The following is a 13123-nucleotide window of genomic DNA, read 5'->3' as shown; positions in this document are numbered from 1 at the left end:
CTTGGCATGGGCCATGGATTCGAGAGCCGCGCTAGTTACCTGGAGCTGGCCCAAGGGGAGGGGCTGCAGCCTGGGAGGTGGGAAGGAAAACGAAAGAGGAGGCTTCTCAGGAGAAGAATGTGTTTCAGGAAGAGTGATGCTGAGAGGTGGAGGGGGAGAGGGAGGGGAGTGACTGCGTTCTGGTGAAGAGCCGTCCCCATGGAGCCGCGGGGCAGTTGGTGGGAGTGGCTGAGTGCGGGCGGAAGGTGAGGGAGCAGTGACGGGGATGCTGACAGCTTTTCAGGAAGCTCTGTCCTCCAGGGGAGTAGGAGGTGGGGTGGCGTGTGTTTATCTGTGGTGGTGGTGTGTCCTTTCATGGAAACTACTAGAGCGTGTGTACTTTAGGGTTCAGTAGAGTGGGAGAGGTGTCTGGGAGGAGAGAAAGCGTATCGCTGCAGGTGCAGTGTCCCTGCGAAGGCAGAGGGGTGGGGACCCAAAGGGAAAGGGTTGGCTGTAAATAGCGCCGTCGAGCACAGATCGCGGTCGGTTCTAGATTGGGGAGTGAATTGAGTAGCTCTCTTTTGTCCTCAGATTTTTTGAGAGACCTTTAAGTCAGTGTTTGTCAACCATTGGCTTCTGTGCTGGGTGACCCCTGTGAGGGCTGTCCTGTGCATTGCAGGTGTTTAGCAGGTCCTGGCCTCTGCCACTCGATGCCGGTAGCCTACAGAGCCTGCCGCCACCCTCCATCTCCAGGACATTGCCAGGTGTCCATGGGGGACGGAGTCACCCCTGCATGAGAACCATTGGTCTGAGGTGAGGTTATCTGGTAAAATTAAGGAGAGTCAAGTGTGGTTTGGGGCTGGACGGAGCATTTCAGAAAGTCATCTTGAAGAATGGGAGAGGGAGTTTTACATACACGAACCGCTTATCGCTTTGTTTTGTGGACTTTATATCCTTTTCCTTTCTTCTAAAATGTTCTTCTTTCGTATTCTTTACTTAGTATTAGTTCTTGTTTGTCTCACATTCCTGTAGGGCTTCTGGAGTTCCTTTCGGTCTCTACTTTGGGAGGCAGTAGCTTGTGAAATGTATCAAGGGCACAGCATTTCTCAAAATGTAGAAGAAGGAAGTTTCATAAACTAAGCTCTTTTGACAGTACATCAGATACCTTGGAGGCAAGACTGTATATAAAAGCCAAATACACAAATAGTACTTCAGTGATGTTGTATATTTTACACATATTTTTGCTTTAAAATAGTAACAGTAATGCTCTCTAACTGCCACAAGATTTGGTTAAACTAAAGAACGTTGGAGGGTAAAAGATACTAAATTTCAGTGAACCTTTGGCTTTAATTACCTTCAGACTTTCTACATTTAATCTTTTTCTGAGGTTGGGGTCTTCTTCAATTTTGAAGTTTAACTTTTATGTGATTCTCAATGGGTACGTTAATGCCTCGTGGGGTTGTCTTGGAAATTGGTAGGGAGCTTGCGTGAGGATAGATGTAATTATCCTGTTTCAAAAAATCTTCAAGTTTGAAAAATCTTTTAAAATGTCTGTTTTGATGTATAAACAATGACTAAAGAAACAGCTTTTGGGAGTAGAAGCTTTGGTTGTGTGTATATTCATTTGGATTCTTGCGTCATTGATGAAGAAATTTCCAGTCATTGGCTAGAATTCTCCCCAGTGCTTTTCCAGTCCTGTGTGGTAAGCACTGCTTAACGTTCTTTTCATTTTTCTGTAGTATATGTACAGTGTTTCTTTCATTACGTTTTTTAGACAAAGATTGTGTACGTCGTTAAAACTGTTGGTTGCAACTTGTTCTGTTTACCCGCACTCAGAAGTACTTTATGGATATCCATATACACCTGTATGTTTTTCAGATGACTTTTAGAATCAGCATGGCAAAACACTGTACCCACTATTGGGATTTTGATAGGCAATATATAGTGTTTATAGATTAATTTGGAGGGGTTTGGTATTTACGGTCTTTTCATGTGGGAACGTGTGACTTTTCATTTATTAGGATCTTTTTTATATTCTGTAATTATTTGTTTCTTTATATAGTTAACATAATTTTAAAATTTAGGCCATTAAGTTTTTCTTTTTTAAAAAAATTTATTTGGGGCCTCCCTGGTGGCGCAGTGGTTGAGAGTCCGCCTGCCGATGCAGGGGACGCAGGTTCGTGCCCCGGTCCGGGAAGTTCCCACATGCTGCGGAGTGGCTGGGCCCATGAGCCATGGCCGCTGAGCCTGCACGTCCGGAGCCTGTGCTCCGCAACGGGAGAGGCCACAACAGTGAGAGGCCCGTGTACTGGAAAAAAAAAAAGAAAATTATTTGTTTTTTATTTATTTATTTTTGGCTGTGTTGGGTCTTTGTTGCTGCGCACGGGCTTTCTCTAATTGTGGCGAGCGGGGGCCACTCTTCGTTGCGGTGCGTGGGCTTCTCATTGCGGTGGCTTCTCTTGTTGCGGAGCACGGGCTCTAGGTGCGCGGGCTTCAGTAGTTGTGGCGCGTGGGCTCAGTAGTTGTGGCTTGTGGGCTCAATAGTTGTGGCTCACGGGCTCTAGAGTGCAGGTTCAGTAATTATGGCGCTCCGCGGCATGTGGGATCTTCCTGGACCAGAGATCAAACCCTTGTCCCCTGCATTGGCAGGCGGACTCTTAACCACTGCACCACCAGGGAAGTCCTCTTAAGTTTTTCATAGTCTTAATTGCTATTGGAAAAATACTATTTTCATTGTGCGCTGTGTGTCAAGGTTTGCATTTGTAATGCTAAATTTGGGGTTTCCACATTTTTGTTCTTTTAGGCATTTGTTAATTAGAAATTCATAGATATTCATTGCTAGAGGTGTTTGTAGGTGAAAAAGGAAAAAAAAGAAAAACCTGAATTATTTTAGAGTTAAATGTTTCCACTCTTCCTTAAGAGACCTTGTAAGTGGGATGTTGATACTGACTTGAGCTCTTAAAGCATTGATAGAACAAAATTGACCTGAATACTAATTTGAGCCTTGGTACTTAATCGCAATGACCAGTCACATTAACGCTCCAGGCTTAATTTTTTATATGCGTACAATTAGGATAGTCAAAAAGGCTTGCTATTATACCCCAGTTCTATTTCATTAATGTATAGTTTTTTTATTTGAAAAGATTAATTAGAATTAATTTTCTAAGTTAAAGTACTAAATTTAAATGACTAATTTAAAGAAAATGTGGGTTGAATGCTAAGAAGTTTATATTGACTGTTCTTTTAGGTATTTTAAAATATCTTGTTTCTAAAATACAAATCATACCTGTCACTCTGTACAAAACCGCATCACTCTTTTCCATTGCCTTTAGGACAGAGGCCAGAATACTTGGCGTGATTCACAGTCCCTCAAACCTAATGCCTTTCCCTCCCTCACTCCACCTGCTTTCTCTTCCCTTTCCAAAAGCTCTAGTGAATCTATATTTTGCTTCCTGCAGGTTTTTCAAAGTCTCCATGTATGTTCCTTTATTCTCTTCCCTCCTTCCCACTGTGTTATTCTGGCCCCAGTTTAGTGGCCATGGCCCGTAGCTGCCTCTCCTTCATGTGCTTCCCCAGAACCATGTCGTCACATTAGCTCAGCATTCACCTGCTGAAATTGCCTGTTTACTTGTCTGTCACTTCTTGAGGGCACAGACCATACCTGTCAGAGTCAATGGTACATTTATAAGTGATATTCAGTCATATTAAAATTTAAGTATAATTGTTAAGCAAATGGCTGTTTCATTAATATTTCTATTGTTTCCTTTTGATCCTAGGACTGGGCCAACGCTAATGTCAGCAGACGGATCGAGGACACCGTATTGTATGGTTACTACAGTAAGTATATTTCCATTTCATTGCCTGTCTGGGCTGCTCGCCAAAATGTAGAATAAAGCTACATATAGACTTTTTTTTTTAATTAGAGTATAGTTGCTTTACAATGTTGTGTTAGTTTCTGCTGTACAGCAAAGTGAATCAGCTATATGTATACATATGTCCCCTCTTTTTTGGATTTCCTTTCCATTTAGGTCACCACAGAGCACTGAGTAGAGTTCCCTGTGCTATACAGTAGGTTCTCATTAGTTATCTGTTTTATACATTTTATTGTATATGTGTCAATCCCATTCTCCCAATTCATCCCAAACCCCCTTTCCTGCCTTGGAGTCCATACGTTTGTTCTCTACTTCTGTGTCTCTATTTCTGCTTTGCAAATAGGTTCATCTGTACCATTTTTCTAGATTCCACATATATGCGTTAATATACGATATTTGTTTTTCTCTTTCTGACTTACTTCACTCTGTATGACAGTCTCTAGGTCCATCCACGTCTCTACAAATGACCCAGTTTCGTTCCTTTTTATGGCTGAGTAATATTCCATTATATATATGTACCACATCTTCTTTTATCCATTCATCTGTCGATGGGCGTTTAGGTTGCTTCCATGGCTATTGTAAATAGTGCTGCAGTGAACATTGGAGTGCATGTATCTTTCGGAATTATGGTTTTCTCAGGGTATATGCCCAGTAGTGGGATTGCTGGGTCATAATACAGTTCTATTTTTAGTTTTTTAAGGAACCTCCATACTGTTCCCCATAGTGGCTGTACCAGTTTATGTTCCCACAGTGTAGGAGGGTTCCCTTTTCTCCACAACCTCTCCAGCATTTATTGTTTGTAGATTTTTTGATGATGGCCATTCTGACTGGTGTGCAGTGGTATGTTGTTGTAGTTTGATTTGTATTTCTCTAATAATTAGTGAAGTTGAGCATCTTTTCATGTGCCTCTTGGCCGTTTGTATGTCTTCTTTGGAGAAATGTCTATTTAGGTCTTCCACCCATTTTTGGATTGGGTTGTTTTGTTTTTTGATATTGAGCTGCATGAGCTGTTTGTATATTTGGGAGGTTAATCCCTTGTCAGTTGCTTCGTTTGCAGATATTTTCTCCCATTCTGAGGGTTGCCTTTTTGTCTTGTTTATGGTTTCCTTTTAATTCTGATGTCACATTTGAGATGACTGTTTCAACACCATGAATAAGTAGTATAGAACTCATCTGGTCATCCTGAAACTTCTGTTACATACTTTGTTTTACTTAGGTTCACTTTCAGCCCTTGTTTGTGGAGGTTCAGTCAAGTTCCCTTAAATCTCTGCGCTCTTCCTCTGATACCGTTGTTTGATAACTTTTGTTACCACTTTCCCACTTGCACTCTTGATTTTGAAAATCTCAGTTTTCTAGAAATTTCTTCTATGTATTGGCAGTAGTAGAGTGTACTGTCTGGGAGTTTGCAGCATCAGCCAATTTAACCTGGGGGTCATGGTGGATTGGTGTGTTTTGTACCCTACAGAACCGATTAATCTGGGGTGGTGGTGGATTGGCCCCTCCTTCCCTCCTTTCCTCTCTCTTCCTTCCCTAGTGTTGGATTAGAGAACCTATTTATAATAACCACCTAAATGTTTTCGAAATTGTCTCTTTGAATAAATATGACTCGTGCTTTTATAAAAATGTGTAAGTGCTGAGTTAGGAAAGGGCTGTCTTTTTTTTTTTTTTTTTTTCCAGCAATGAATCAAGAGGTTGAATAAAATTTCAGTAGGACACTGAAAAAAAAATCTATAGAAGTTTCTGTTGATGGGGTAAGTTTTTCAGGATTCATTGGATTTTTTTTTAAATTAGTTTATTTTTGCTGTGTTGGGTCCTCGTTTCTGCGCGAGGGCCTTCTCCAGTTGGGGCAAGCGGGGTCCACTCTAAATCGCGGTGCGCGGGCCTCTCACTATCGCGACTTCTCTTGTTGCGGAGCGCGGGCTCCAGATGCGCAGGCTCAGTAGTTGTGGCTAACAGGCTTAGTTGCTCCGCGGCATGTGGGATCTTCCAAGACCAGGGCTCGAACCCGTGTCCCCTGCATTGGCAGGCAGATTCTCAACCACTGCGCCACTGGATTTTAACTTAGCTGCTTTGGCTCTAACTTCTGTCTCCTGATCTAAAATGTACAGGACCTATGAAATTCCATTTCTTTGGTATAGATTTCAGAAATTTTATGGTATTTTAATATAGAATTTATTATTTCTAATGAATAAATTAAATGTATATCGTAAAATCTAGATTTGACCTGTTAAGAGAAAACTTTTGAAATGGTGGTATATTAAGCAGAATACGAACTTATTGGCAGGATATGAATCACTCCTTCAAAAACAGTTTTGTGGGATTGGGCCTGTCTCCTGTGTAACACTACAGTGTATTTATGCTGTGGAACATGTGACAAGATAAGCCAGCTTTTATCTTAGTGCAGTCCAGGTTTATGAACCGTATCTTATCGATGAACCTAGAGGCTAGTGGATTGATCCATTGTAACCAAGGTTACAGAGACTTCTACACTGGAATGTTAATTCAGCGGTCTTTCCAGTTGGTTTCATAGAGAGAATTAAGCCTACAGGAAGTGATCTGTGATTATTTTTCTTAATCCTCCCAAGGATAGTGTGTTTCTAGTATCATTTTAAATGCATGAGAGAAAATTAATCATCATAAACAAGATGACTTAGGGATTTAGGGTTTGATCCTCTGTATAACTTGGGTTGTAGTGAGAAACAATAACTGCCTTGGGATAGGATAGTTGAGTCACTGATCTAGGGAAGAAATCTGCATGAGAAGCCAAATTATGAATAGACGATTTCTTGATGACTGTGGAATTGGAGCAAGAAGACTTAATTCAATAATATTAATGGTTGTTGTCGTAAAGTTAGTTATATCCATTTTAGCTATGGCTGGTAGGCCTTTGACTTTGGCTCAGATGATGCCCTACAGCTAGGAACCATAGCTTCTGAGATGGCTGTTGTCCACAAGCCCAGCCCTTTCCCAGAAATGCTGGATATTATCTAATTACATATTACATCTCTGATTCTGCATGCTGAGGACTAAGCGGACTCCAGAGAATCCGAAGCACTATTTTTATCCATTCCCTTCTGTGAGATTCTGTAGTTCATCTAGTCTCCCCTAACATATCAACACATTTTCGTTGTCTGACCTTCCCAGGCACTATGCAGGGCTTTCATATTCAACACTTTCTTTGGTCTTCATGAACGTCATTTTGTGGAGGTATTTTCTACATTTTACAGGTGAAGAAATTTTTACCCAGAGATGTTAAAGATCACCTTGTTAGTGAGTGATGTAGCCCAGAGTGGATATTATTTCCTAAGCTGGAGCTGCTTACTGTTAAGTGAGCTGCCTTTCAATAAATTGTTCTGGGGATGTTTGTTACTTCTGGAAATGCTTAGCCAGCCCTGAACCCCTGGGGCCGCTTTAGACATCATCTGGAGACCTTTTAAATAGTACGGAATGTGGAATACATCCGCAGAGATTCTGATTTACTTTGGCATTCAGTTAGTATCACCACTATTCTTATCAGAGAAGTGTTTATGTATTGGAAGGATGTAAGACTTAAGGTGCTGGATTCAAGTTTTCCAAAAATTCTGGTTTTCTCTTGACACCTCAATTTTTATCATTAGTAACAAATACTGTTACTTATTTTCTTTAAAGTGACAGACTCACTTTATTCATTTTTGAGAGAATCTGCCTAATACTCCAGTCTGGATAGCTATAGTTTTTCTGTCCAGTGTTCTTTCAAGTAAAAATGATATTCTTTGGAAAAAAGTGCCTAGTGTAGCTCACAACTGAAATAGCACAGGTGCTTCTCACAAGTACACTGTATGTGTACTTCCCCAAACACAGAACACTGAAAAGATGTGCACTCAAGGGTGGACATCTCAGAATTATTTCTGCTTAGAGGGACTTTGCTGAATAAAAGTGCCCCCCGCTGGTGAGCGCTTGGTGGGTGAAGAGTATAGTAACTACTAGTGGAAAGGGAAACAGCATTTTAACGTTGTCATGAAAATAATTTCACATTGCGGATACCCTGCAAGGACCTTGCTGATCCTAAGGTCTCAAAACGACATTTTTAAGAAACTTCTGTTACGTTAATGGAACTTTGGGTGTTTTTTCTGGAAAGTTTGTGGAAGTGAGGCCTGCTGCTTCTACCCACTGGATACCCCCAGCTGTTGATCGGTTATTACCAGTCTTCATTAACTGAAGCTGCCTGCAAAGGTACAGTTTCCTGGAGCTCGTGGAAGGCTGAGAGGGTAGAGTTTGTTTCTGCCCCTTTGCACTGTACTCATGGGGACCCTGCACACAGGAGGAGACTTCCTCATCTGAGGATGTTGTGCCCACCCCAGAAACATTAAGGACTTGTTTTTTTTTCTCGTTCTGAAAGTTTTTGTTTATTTCTTCATCTGTGTCTTCAAATTTCTTTGATATTTTCTTTGAAAAAGCGTCTCTTGTCTGACGTTTTGGCTCTCAGTTGTGTTTTAATCTCATATTTGGACCTCTTATGAAATCTTTTATCTCTTCTGTATATGTTTAGCCTTTTATCTGAGCTCTATTTTTGGTTTCGAATTTATTTTTATCTTTAAATTCTTTCCTTTTATTTATTGTTATCTATTGTAAATGTTTATTCTGCTTTCTCTGACTATTCTTGAAATTTTTAGTTTTAATTCTTTCACCATCTACTTGCCTTTCATTTTCTTTTAAGTGAATTTTCCTTTTATTTAATCATTTTTCCTAACCCTTGTTTGGATTTTGTAGTGAGTGCAGGGGTTGTAGAGATGGGGAGAGCCCAAATCAAGAGCAGGGATTGTTCAAGGCTGTCGTGCTGGCTTGTCTGTAGTTGTCCTGTCACTTTCTTCAGAGACCCTTTCTCCTCTTGATGCTGATTTTTCGGGCTGTCATTTTTTGTCTACATATAAATTGAGTCATATACTATGTATTGTTTTCTCTTTGGCCTCTTCAGTGCTCAGCATTACATTTGAGACTTATCTGTATTGTTGTGGGTAACAGTACTTTGTTGATTCTCATTACTGTATAATATTCCATTGTAACAGCATACCATAGTTTATCCATCCTCGTACTGATGATCAGTTGGGTTGTTCAGCTTCTGGCTATTTCAAATACTGCTGCTGTGAGGCTGTTGTATATATGTGTGTGGTGTGTGTATGTGTCTACGTATACATATAGATAGACACATATACATATATATATAAATATATACACTGCATTGTTTTCCACTGTATGGATACTCTTTTTCAAATAATCCCAGATAATTAGATATTTAGTACGTTCTTACTTTTTGCTGTTAAGCAATTCTATAGTGAAAATAGGAGACTTTGCCGAAGCGTGTGCATATTTAGATGAGTTACGTTATGGAACTGAGGAAGAATAAGCTGGACCAAGAAGGTGTCAAACTCCTGTTTCTATGCAGGCATTTTAGAGCACCTGAGAGAGTTTTTAGGAAGTTTCTCCTCACTCTCTATTGGTTAACTGCTGAAAAATTGTACAGTCATTTTGAACTTAGTATCTAATTTGTGAAGAGTGCCATGGGACCTGGAGGTCAGCTTAACTTCTCTCTGACTTCTCCACCTGTGAGATGATGCTGGAGTAGTGCCTCTTCGTCGTAGCAGGAGTGTGAGAAGTGTTAGTGTTGAGTAGGTGTTAATGCCGGGCAGACTCCTCTCGAACTTCATATCCCTGTGTCCAGTGGTCCATCTGTCAGTTTCTACCAAGAAGTTAACATCTCTAACTTAACATTTCTAGAAGAGCTGATCCTCAATCTGTTATACTCTATTCAGTGAACAGCAACTGGAAGAATAGAGTTGCTCAGGCCAGAAACCTTGGAGTCATCCTTGACTCTGTTTTTTCACACTGTGTATCACGTATGGCAGTACATTCTCTTGTGTTTGACTTTCAGAATTTACCCATAATCTAGGAGTTCCCTGGTGGCCTAGTGGTTAGGATTTTGGGCTGTCACTGCTGTGGCCCCAGGTTCAATCCCCGGTTCGGGAACTGAGATCCTGCAAGCCATGCAGCACGGCAAAACAAAAACAAAAACAAAATTCATCCGGAATCTGACCACTTCTCACCGCTGTCTTGTAGACTAGGTGGTTTAAGCAGCAGACATTCATTTCTCTGAGTTCTGGAGGCTGAGAAGCCCAAGGCCAAAGGTGCTGACGATCTGGTGTCTGGTGAGGACCTGCTTCCTGGTTTGCAGGTGGCTGTCTTCTTGTTGTGTCCTGGCATGGCAGAGAGAGAGAGAGAGAGCAAGCTCTTGTGTCCCTTCTTACAAGCACTAATCCTGTTCATGAGGGCTCCACTCTCATGACCTGATTACCTCTCACCTTAAAACCCCGGCTCATTGGAGATTAGACTTCAGTGTATGAATTTTGGGGAGACGCAGTTAGTCCATAATGCTGTGTAAATGCAGAGGGATAATGGGTGCTTTCATGTTGTTAAGGTTACATGATCTGGGGTGTGACTTCACACATGGCCAGGTAAGAAGGTTGGCAGAGCCTCTCCCCAAAAAGCAATACAGGACTGACAGAAGAATAACTTCAGTGCTTTACAAATCAACCAAATACAAGACTCTTTGTACTTGCAAACTGGTAAGGACAGTGGTCGTGTGTAATGTTTTAGACTGGGTCTGTTGCCTCCTTTCTAACCAGCTCTCCTCTCTTCAGCCTGGTTATGTTCTGAACTGAATGAAGATAAAAATACAACATATCAAAATTTATGAAGTGTGGCTAAAGAAGTGCTCAGGGGATGACTTGCAGCTTTAAATTTCTCTTGAGAAAAGAAGTCTCAGTTGGGACTTCCCTGGTGGCGCAGTGGATAAGACTTCACACTCCCAATGCAGGGGGGCCCGGGTTCGATCCCTGGTCAGGGAACTAGATCCTACATGCCGTGGAGCAGCTAAGAGTTTGCATGCTGCAACTAAGGATCCTGCCTGCCGCAACTAAGACCTGATGCAACCAAATAAACAACAACAAAAAAAAGTCGTCTCAGTTGCCTAAACTGCTTGCTGCCTTATGAACTAGAAAAAGAAAAGCCAACTGAACTCTAAGCGAGCACAAGAAAGGAAATAAAGGTTAGAGGGAAATCAATGAAATAGAAGTCACATAATGTACACTGTGACAAAGTGGGATTCATCCCAAGAATGCGAGCAGGGTTGGTTTAATAACCCAAAATCAAGTCATGTAACATACCATATTAATGGAATAAAGGACAAAACCCACAATAGATACAAAATCTCAATACATACGAAAAAAAGCATGAATTTTACAAAATCCAGTATCCATTGCTGATAGAAACTCTCAGCTGTCTGGTTACAGAAGGGAGCTTCCTCAACCTGGTAAAGGGCATCTATGGATAATCTGCTCCTGACAGGTGAAAGACTGAATGCTTTTCCTCTAAGATTAGGGACAGGGCAAGAATGTGTGCTCTCACCAGTGCCGCTCATGGGGATTCTAGCTAGTGCAATAAGTCCGTATATAAATAGATAAGTAAAGGCATCCAAACTGGAGAGGAAGAATTAAGACTCTTATTTTCTCAGCTGACATGAGACCCGATAGGTACAAAATCTCAAGGAATTATATAAAGTCAAATAGAACCAATAAACAAGTTTAACAGGGCTACAGGATGCAAGATTAATATGAAAACTAGAAATCTACAATTCAGATGAAATGAAGAAAACGATTCCATTCACAAAGCATGAGAAGGAAAAAAAAAAACACCTGAGAACACATTTAACAAAAGAAGTGTAAGACTTACACACTGAAAACTACAAAAAATTGTTGATAGAAATTAAAGATCTAAGTAGACATTTGCTATTAATGGATTTGAAAACATAATATTGTAAGGATGACAGTTATAGCAATTTACCCTCAAATTGACAATTTTTTTTTTTTTTTAGAAATTGACAAATGGTTCCTGAAATTTATGTGGAAATGCAGAGGATCTAGAGCAGCCAAAAACAATTTTGAAAAAGAATAACGTTAGAGAATTATACTATTAGATATCAAAACTTACCGTAAAACACAATAAACAAGACAGTGTGATATTGAAGAGGGATAGGTACATAGAGCCTAGAATTCAGAGACCAGAGAAAAACCCTTACATTCATGAGCAATTGATTTTAAACAACTGTGGCAATTCAATTTAATTCTTTTCAGTTTCAGTAATTGTCGGGTAAATTGGATAACCACATGCCACAATAACAACAAGAATATTGAGCCTTACCTGACATATACAAAAATCAACTCAAAAGTCAGAGACCTAAACTATAAAAGTTTAAAATTTCTAGAAGAAATTCAAGGACATACGTTCATGATGGGTTAGAGAGTTCTTAGATATGACACAAAAGCTTTATTCGTAAGAGAAACCTTCATAAATTCTACTTTATCAAAATTAAAAACTTTGTCCTTCAAAAGACATAATTTAAAAAATGAAGGTAAGCCACAGACAAGGAGAAGATATTTGCAAATCATGTATCTCATAAAGGGCTTGTATTCAGAATGTATAAACAGTTATTACCAATCACTAAGTATACAGTTAAAAACTGAACAAAATATTTGAGCATACCTTCATCAATAACAATCTCTAGGGACTTCCCTGGTGGCACGGTGGTTAAGAATCCGCCTGCCTATGCAGGGGACATGGGTTCGAGCCCTGGTCCGGGAAGATCCCACATGCCATGGAGCAACTAAGCCCTTGTGCTGCAACTACTGAGCCTGCACTCTAGAGCCCGCCAGCCACAACTACTGAGCCCATGTTTCACAACTACTGAAGCCTGCGAGCCTAGAGCCTGTGCTCTGCAGCAGGAGAAGCCACACAATGAGAAGCACGTGCACCGCAACTGGAGAAAGCCCACGCGCAGCAACAAAGACCCAATGCAGCCCAAAATAGATAAATAAATTTATTAAAAAAAATTAATGATCTCTAAATTGCTTGTAAGCATATAAAAAGATGTACAACATTGTTAATCATTAGGGAAATGTAGATTAAATCCCCAGTGAGATGCTACTACACAGCCACCAGAATGTGTCAGCTTAGGCTGCTGTTACGGAATACCGCAGACGGGTGACTTAAACAACAGACATGTATGTCTCATGGTTGTAGAGACTGGGAAGTGTAAGATCAAGGTGCCAGCAGATTCAGTTCCTTTCTTGGCTTGCAGAGGGTTGCCCTCTTGCTGTGTCCTCACGTGGCAGAGGGACGGGGAGAGAGAGAGATCTGGCTTCTCTTCCATTTATCCTGAGGACCCGAATCATGTCATGGGG

At 40.7% G+C, this 13123-nt stretch overlaps 1 protein-coding gene across 1 annotated transcript in view; it reads left to right on the top strand.

Moving 5' to 3' along the window:
- The window catches only part of LMBRD1 (LMBR1 domain containing 1), a 115974-nt gene that overhangs the window by 11662 nt on the left and 91189 nt on the right, over positions 1 to 13123 (top strand). Inside the window, exon 3 of the mRNA XM_029223681.1 lies at positions 3756 to 3816. Coding sequence (XP_029079514.1) covers positions 3756 to 3816 — 61 coding nt within the window. The remainder of the gene's footprint in view (positions 1 to 3755; positions 3817 to 13123) is intronic.

Source organism: Monodon monoceros, unplaced genomic scaffold (assembly GCF_005190385.1).
Source record: "Monodon monoceros isolate NGI ecotype Baffin Bay Population unplaced genomic scaffold, NGI_Narwhal_1 Super_Scaffold_15, whole genome shotgun sequence".
NCBI classification, from domain to species: Eukaryota; Metazoa; Chordata; class Mammalia; order Artiodactyla; family Monodontidae; genus Monodon; species Monodon monoceros.
Note: the sequence above shows the minus strand (reverse complement) of the source record. Positions and strands in the feature narration are given on the sequence as shown.